The following is an 8,749-nucleotide window of genomic DNA, read 5'->3' as shown; positions in this document are numbered from 1 at the left end:
TATCCAGCTGTGTCGTACAATTGAGGAAGCGAAAAACTATTTTGAAAAAAATAGTCATTTATTATATGAAGAAAATGTCGGGCAAATGTTTTGCACACTCTTTGCGGCAAACATTAACATAACCTGGTGGACATGTAAGGAACATGAGGATTTCATGAAAAAACAATTATTTTGGCTTGTGACCAAAATCTTAATTAGAAGACAGTGCCAAATATTAAATTCGGATATTATTAAAACAGAAGAAATTTCTGCGAACGCTGCAAAGATAGCTCAACTAAGAAGCGCTGCAAAATAATATATGTAATAACGAGTATGCAATATCAATTCCACGCGGACGAAGTCGCGGGCAACACCGCGACTTCGTCCGCGTGGAATCTTATCTTCAACATTTTACATCTTTAGTACCTATAATTTTCATATCCAAGCAATGTTGACATTTTTTAGCAAGTTGTATGAAGTTTTAAGTCAAGTGGATTTTGATGTTGGTTGCTGAAATTACTTTTCTTGTATTCTCATAATAGGTACCTATGCCCTTATACAAAGATTCAAGTTCCGCATTCCGCACTCACTAAATATCTGATCTCCATACAAACTTTCAACCCCTTTTTCACCACCTTAGGGGATGAATTTTCATAAATGCTGAAATGAGTTTTCTTGTATTTTAATTTAAAACGTTTTTACAAAGTTTCAAGTTCCTTGCTTAAAATAAAATTTGCACCCGCAGACAAACTTCCATCCCCTTTTTAACCTCCTTAGGGGTTGAAATTCCAAAAACGTTGCAATCACTTTTTTTTGCAATCGGCTATTATGCCTTTCTAAGAAGTTTCAAAACCATTTGTAATGGATTCAAACTTTCAACCCCTTTTTAACCCTGTTAGGGGATGAATTTTACAAAACGCTGAAATTACTTTTCCTGTCTTCTAATAATATCCCTAAATACAAAGATTCAAGTCCAACACTCGAAAAAATGTTTGATATCCATACAAACTTTCAACCCCTTTTTCATCACTTTAGAGGTTGAATTTTCAAAAACGCTGAAATTAGTTTTCTTGTATTTAAATAATATATCTTTCAACGAAGTTTCAAATTCGTAGCTCAAAAGAAAACTTTAACCCCATACAAATTTTACGTTCATAACATAAGCGTATTGTAATAATAAACTATCTGTATCATATCTTTAATATGTTAAATAAAATTATTTTTATATTTTGCTTTTATTTTATTAATCCTAGTGATACTCAAAATTTACTGTTACTATAGTACAGTACAGCAGCATGTACAGTCGCCATCAGATATATCGAAGCGGCCAAAGTGCTCACAAATATCTGAACACGCCTCTATTGTCATGGCGCTAGGTGCGTGTTCAGATATTTTTGAGCACCTCGGCCGCTCCGATATATCTGATGGCGACTGTATCGCACATTTATCGATATCGATAAAGAGTAGGTACGCCAGTAGTGGCAAGCCCTAGTGTTGTTTTTTTTTGTGTTGGCAATATTGACATGTATTTGGTGTGTTGGCACAATGTACGTTCATAATTCGGTTTAAGGCTTGTTCGAAAGTGCCGACTCTTAAAACGTAGTGATTATATGCTCAGTGGGATGAACAATGAAATGACATTGACAATTGGATATGTTTTTAATTGTGGGTGGTTCTTATTTTTTTGCCAAATAACTACTTATGCATTTTCTCAATAAATGGGAAAAGGATGCTATAATAATAGGATTGTTGCAGTCATTGCATCGATTTTTTTGATGAATAATAAAAAAGGAAACGTATAAAACAATTGAAAAAAAACTGTCATATTTTTTAAACTTGGCCATATTATATTATAACTTGGCGATTGAAGTACGTCTCTAGCCAATTTCGGAATTTGTCGATAAAAAAAATGAAACGTCAACAATGGAGGCTGTGCCACTGTTTAATAGTATTTTAGTATTTTTAGTCGCAGTGAAACAATAGCAAAGGAAAAAATGGATTTAAAAAATTCGTGTCGCTGCTGTTTACTGCGGCCCGCGGACAAAGACTTGAAGATGCCGTATTCCCATTCGGGCAAAACAGAGATATACGCGGACATGCTCAAGGAATGCTTCGAGATTCATGTATGTAAACATTGTTCTTTCGTCTTTTATATCGGATTTTATTTGTAATTATCTAAATTTACCGTTCAAATCGGTTTCACTGTTTGGACAAACTTCAATGATAACTTTTAAACAGTACATAATGTTCTGTCCAAAATTATTAAGTGTAACTAAGTAGCATTACTGAATTGTTAATGCTTTATTTGCTCCGAGTCTTAGTTTGTTATATGAATATTTTAATCCGGATATTTTATAAAATACACATAATAGTGCCACTGGTGTTCAAAAGAGGGAAGAGTTTAGGGTGTCATAATAATTATTGATAATTGTACAGTATTAATAAAGCTTGTAGTAGTATTGAACCTATTCAATAAATGCTCTATCTATGCTTTTACCGTACGACACGACATGGTGTCAGGTGTGAAAATATAATATAAGACATCATGGCACCTTATAAAACAAAGTCTGTCTGTTGGTGTGTTTGTATATGTTCACAATAAACTCAAAAACTATTGAACAGATTTTCATGCGGTTTTCACCTATCAATAGAGTGAATCTTGAAGAAGATTTAGGTGTTAAGGTTTTGTGCAACCCGTGTGAGGCTGGGATGGGTCGCTAGTTAATTATATTATTTAGAGTGAGCTGCTTCATTTATAAGGGGGGATCTACTTTTTCCTATCACTTGTTGCCATAGTTCTCTACTTGATCACTTGTTATGAAAAAAATATCAATTTTTTTCAGGACTCTATAATGATATTTTCTTGTTGTGTTTTTTGCTAAGGGTCTGCAGGTTTTGTAATACTTTTAGAATTTATGAAGTCATAAAGTTTTGATTTACTTACTAAATGAAATTAAATGTCTTTAATCATAAACCATAAATTGAGGAGTCAGCTTCCTTAGTACAATGAAAACTCAATAATCCGGCACTAAAATTGGGATACAATAATTCTATGCCCTAATTTACTATGTGCGCTAACAATTTCGTAACTTCAATCACTTTGTAAATGGTTAAGTTCCAGATAAGAGTATATTTTTATTTTAATATAGTATTTTAGTAGAATGTATTTCTACGACATACTAAACAACACATCAATAATATGCACATTTGCTCTAACTCCCAGTAAACTGAATATTCCAGTAATCCAGATCTCTTGTGTCAGCATTAGTGCTAGGTTAGTGAGATTGAACTTTATTCCATTTTTCTGAACTGTAGGTAGCTTAAACCTGTAAGCTTTTTTTAATTATTCGCAAGAAGATTAGTTGATTATTAATATTTATAAGTGAATGACATGTTGACCAAGTATAGAATATAACTTATGAATAAATGAACAAACTGACATTTACTTGCAGTTAGCAACACCATCAACCGATGGTATCTGTGGGATTTGTGAGGTGTGTGTGGGGCGGCTGCGCGACGCAAGTGACTTCAAGCTGCAAGTGCAGCAAAGCCAGGCCGAGTTGAAAGTGTGGTTGCATGGAACTATGCCTGTGAAAGGTAACATCTACATGTCTCATTGACATGCTGCTTGCATGTTGATGCTTTAACTTAAAAAAATATTCGAATGCCTCTTTTCAAATGTAATGGAATGTTTTCAATGCTTTTTTGAGTGAAATTTGATATCTCCATCGTTTAGAGTACTTTCCTTCCAAAAAATTCCGTTGGTGGCGTTAAAATATTTCATCCTGTATATTATTAATGTTTTAATATATGTATAATTAAATTAATTAATGTTATGTTGCAGATGAAGAACCTTTGGTAAAGTCAGAAACGTCAGACGACGTCGTGGACAGCGAGGCCCTCATACGTGAGTATTCATTTTATTGAAGTTTAGTAATAGTGACTGTTTAAATGTTTACAGCTTGGAAAAAAATAGTACAAATTAAAAAGTGGCACACTGTAGTGTCGGCCCTTTCAAACCAATATATATAAGAAAACGGGTCAACACTACAGTGTTGCCACTTTTTAATTTCTACTGTTTTTTACCAAGCTGTAAATCGACATAGTCACAGAATAAATAATAGTACTGCTGTACACAAAGGAAACTTCCCACAAAACCGAAGTTTGACAGGGGTTCAGGGTCGAATCATGCTATCCCTTTCTAATATATGGCACTAGCCCTTTCTGTTATTTAGGGTTGTCAAAATTCAAGTGATCATCTTAAGGCGCGTCTCGATATTGCGCGGCGGCCGCGCGAGCAATGTTCGACCGCGGCAAACCAGAGGGCCTACCGCGAACTACGTTCGACTTGTTGCCTCCCTGTCACACTAACGTACGATTTTACAAGTGCGACAGAGAGGCAACACGTCAAACGTGGTTCGCGGTAGGCCCTCTGTATTTTGGCGCGCGAGCCAATTTCGGCACCATCTTGAACTTATGCGCGGCAGGCGATCCGACGATCGACCACATTATATCTTCTTCTACTGCCATGCCCTAGCGGGCGTCGGCGGCCACCTTTACACACCACATCCACCACAACCACACCACATCGGCCACATTATATCACAAAAATGAATTATTCGGAACGAAGTATAGCCAAATAGAAAAATGATCTGTTGCGATAATCACTACATTTACTGTTCCATAGAAACTGTTTAATGCCGTATAATTCAATTAAAGTACGACACTTTTCATTATCCATGTATGCGGCCGCGCGAACCAACTGAAATATATACACACCCGTCCCAACACTCCCAACTGCGCGCGAACATTCCTTTGCCGCGCACCAATGATCGAGTTGGCTCGCGCGGCGCCCCGATATCCATTGCGCGCGGCTATCTGTGTTTATCTGTGGCCGTGCACGCAAAAGGAAGTCATGTGGTCCAATCCTAATAATTGCTCGGAGCAATGCTGAGCCGAGCGGAGCCGAGTTTGGCCGAAGTCAGGAGTTTCGCACCCCTGACATAGTTTACTACGAAATGAATTGGCGCAATGAAACAAATATGCCGGTTTTAAAACAAATAATGCAGTCGATCGGCGAGAAATTTATACTGGACACAGATCACTATCATGTTTTAATAACAAAACTTCCGTGAGACACAGACAGACGTATCAAATATATTAAGAACGGGTCACTCACGTATTTTAACCTTTTGAATGGCACAGACGGCAATTGACGTCAACGCAAAATCGTGACAACGACGCCAAAGACGGCATTTGACGTCGATCGAGGCAAAACTAAATTTTACCCCCGTGTCGTCAGTGGCACGGCAAATGGATGCGCCGTTTGGCGTTCAAAACGCTCGACGTGTTTATCACTATCATGTTGTAGGTATTTGTCACATGATCATGTCATCATCTTCTTTCCGTTGTCCCGCCGGCATTTGCCACGGCTCATGGGAGCCTGGGGTCCGCTTAGCAACTAATCCCAATAATCAGCGTAGGCACTAGATTTTAACGTTACACATACATATAACTATCAGTGTGGTCCATAACCCTGACTTGACTGTGGCTATATTTCTTTGTTATGCTGTCGTCAGCTGCCGTATTGTTTCTTTTATTATTCAAATTAGTTACACAGCATTGTAATACTACCGAGACACGGCGAATCTACAAAAGATCGTTGTATGGCGATTATTGTGACTCTTACACCGTGAGATGAAAAAAGTGGCTGCGTGTCTATATCTTCATTAATTTCAAGTCTAAAATTTTACCAATTGACGTTATCGTTTTTAGGGTTCCGTACCCAAAGGGTAAAACGGGACCCTATTACTAAGACTTCGCTGTCCGTCCGTCCGTCCGTCCGTCTGTCACCAGGCTGTATCTCACGAACCGTGATAGCTAGACAGTTAAAATTTTCACAGATGATGTATTTCTGTTGCCGCTATAACAACAAATACTAAAAACAGAATAAAATAAAGATTTAAATGGGGCTCCCATACAACAAACGTGATTTTTGACCAAAGTTAAGCAACGTCGGGAGGGGTCAGTACTTGGATGGGTGACCGTTTTCTTTTTGCTTTTTTTTTGCATTATGGTACGGAACCCTTCGTGCGCGAGTCCGACTCGCACTTGCCCGGTTTTTTTTTGTTTATTTATGTATTTACAATGAATTCCAACAGCGATAAACGATACACTGAACGTTTTAAATAGCCATACAGAGCCAATTAAGTATAGTGTATTTCGCATAGCTGGCAATTGTGACAATTGTCATCTCAGTACAATATTGCGAGATTGTTTTTTAAGGTTATAAATTGAATGATGACAGCTATCACGAGCTATGTGAAAAATATTATACAGGAACCAAGTCTATGACAGGAACTCACAGATAGAAGCTGTAATGTAAATATGCAAATGCATTGAACATGGATTATTTTTGTCAATTTTAATCATCATTTCAGATGTAGAAGTAAAACTTGAGAGCACCGAGGATCCTCTGCCGCACGACGAGGACGATGTCTTCAAGGAGTTTGTGTTAAGTATGTAAAGTCTCATTCTACGGAGCTTGCTAACTATGTAAACAAAAGTAGTATACTAGTAACACTAGTAAATTCATCATTCAGAGACAATTTCAACATGGCGGTTTGTTTACATAGTTAGCAAGTCCCATAGAATGACACTTTAGTCAATGCACGGCCAATCGTTCTTATCAGTGGTAATGAAAACAAATAAAACCTTTTCTGCTTTGCTATTTATTTAAGTATATAACTTAACGCAGAACTTATTACATGTAGACATTCAGCAGCCAGTTATACTTAAGGTTGTATAAAGAGAATACTTAATTACTATATACATATAATTACATACATACATACATCACTGGCTCAGTGACCCAAAGAAGATCTTGGCCTCTGACACAAGAGAGCGCCATTCTGCTCTATTCTGCGCCACTTCACGCCAGTTGGGTATTCCGAGGGCGGACAGGTCTTTTTGGGCTTCGTCACTCCAGCGGTATCTGGGACGCCCAGACGGACGTTTTCCCCCCGGATGCCCCACATACGCTCCAAAGCTACGCTATAATTACACAGACAAAGGCAAAGGAACACTAAATATGCGGATAGAATATTTTAGTTCTAGTACTATATTATACTAACAATGATTAAGATTATTCAATAAAGTAAATTTTGGTGGAATCCGCGTATTTATATAAGCAGAGCAAATCTGCCATATCGGCTTGAAATTTCTTTTCTTCAGTAGTTTTCATTTTATTTGTTTCAGACATGGGGCACAGAGTGTCAGATGTTTGGAAGCCGGAGCCCCTGTTCGAATTCGCCCCGATCGTACCCCTCGCTGGCCCTTCTATAAGCCCCTTGAAGCTTGAACACGCTGAGAATAACACGAAAAAGCGACACGACCATTCTCAATCGAAACATTCCAACACATGCGACATTTGCGGGAAACGCTTCAAACTGAAAACCTCCTTGGCCAACCACAAGCGTCGGCACAAGGAAGACCGTTACAAATGCGAAGAGTGTAACCAACAATTCAAATTCAAATGCCACTTAGACATACACTGGAAAGATTCTCACGAAGGCATAAAACCATACAACTGCAATATTTGCAACAAACGATTCGCACACCGACGCGGCTTATATAGACATGTAAAAGTGGCGCACAATGAAAAGCGATTCCAATGTGATGAATGTAGCAAACTGTTCAGAGATGCGTCTTATTTGAACAAACATAAACTCTTACACCGAGGTGAGATGCCCTACCATTGCGATATATGTAAAGCTAAATTCAAAAACAAATATGCTCTGATCTCGCATATGGGCAGACATACAGGACAGATGCATTATAGTTGTAAATATTGTTCGTTAAAGTTTTGGGATTACAAGAGTTTATTGTATCATAGAAAAATACATATTACCGGGGATTTTGAAAGTTATAGCTGCGAGGTGTGTCAGAAAGTTTTTACCATTAGAGCGAGTTTTGTCAGTCATTTAAAAACGCATACGGAACGGGAACCGTACCCATGCGAGTTCTGTCCGGCGAAGCTAACGACTTTAGGCAGTTTGAAGCAGCATAAAAGGAGACATACTGAAGAGCGGCCATACGCTTGTGAAATGTGTAACAAGCGATTCCGATTCAAACACAACCTTAAGGCTCATATACCCATACACACTGGCGAGAAATCACACTGTTGCGAAGTATGCGGGAAACAGTTTGCGCGGCAAGATAATTTGAAGACCCATTTAGAAACACATGTAGAAGGAATTTCGTATTCGTGCGAGCTTTGTACCAAATTTTATTCGACTAAGGAAGGTTTACGACAGCACAGGCGATCTCATACGAAGAAGAACGACTTAACTAAATCGTTTAGAAAAAAACAGAATAAAATTACTTTAATGGATTATGATCAAGGCGCAGATGATATACAAATTATTCTGCATTAAAGCACTTAACGTACAGTTTTCTTTCTGGACGTATTAAGGTCAGCAGGGGATACAAAAAAGTAGAATAGTGAAAATATAATAAAAGGCATAGCTGATATGTGTGTACAGAGTGCTCTCATACATAAGGTGGTTAAATTCAAGATCTACTTGGACCTCTCGCTCTCACAAGCGCGAACCAGTCAAAATAAGTTCAAGGATAGTAATATAATATTGCACACATATAGATTATTAAATATAGATTAATAATTGATGTATTTTATACCACTGGACTTTCATTTCCGCTGTATGTGCACGTTAGAGTTAGACCAAGAAAAATCTGCAGCGATTTTGATGCT

At 37.8% G+C, this 8,749-nt stretch overlaps 1 protein-coding gene across 1 annotated transcript; it reads left to right on the top strand.

Moving 5' to 3' along the window:
* The first annotated feature begins 1,924 nt into the window (after positions 1-1,924).
* On the top strand, positions 1,925-8,673 carry LOC134676177 (zinc finger protein 761-like). Its single transcript, XM_063534494.1, has 5 exons — positions 1,925-2,102; positions 3,432-3,576; positions 3,824-3,886; positions 6,420-6,497; positions 7,237-8,673. The coding sequence occupies exons 1-5, from the start codon at positions 1,974-1,976 to the stop codon at positions 8,412-8,414; spliced, it is 1,593 nt and encodes a 530-aa protein (XP_063390564.1). The 5' UTR covers positions 1,925-1,973; the 3' UTR covers positions 8,415-8,673.
* The last annotated feature ends 76 nt before the right edge of the window (positions 8,674-8,749 follow it).

The sequence above is a fragment of the Cydia fagiglandana genome, chromosome 24 (assembly GCF_963556715.1).
Source record: "Cydia fagiglandana chromosome 24, ilCydFagi1.1, whole genome shotgun sequence".
Taxonomy (NCBI): domain Eukaryota; kingdom Metazoa; phylum Arthropoda; class Insecta; order Lepidoptera; family Tortricidae; genus Cydia; species Cydia fagiglandana.
The sequence above is the reverse complement of the archived record's forward strand: the minus strand, read 5'-3'. Positions and strand labels throughout refer to the sequence as shown.

Bases quoted from the DNA above. Each gene is read 5' to 3' on its own strand.
- LOC134676177 (XM_063534494.1), top strand. From the start codon at position 1,974: ATGGATTTAAAAAATTCGTGTCGCTGCTGTTTACTGCGGCCCGCGGAC. The intron at 2,103-3,431 runs GTATGTAAACAT...ATTTACTTGCAG, and splicing joins AGGAATGCTTCGAGATTCAT to TTAGCAACACCATCAACCGA. The intron at 3,577-3,823 runs GTAACATCTACA...GTTATGTTGCAG, and splicing joins TGGAACTATGCCTGTGAAAG to ATGAAGAACCTTTGGTAAAG.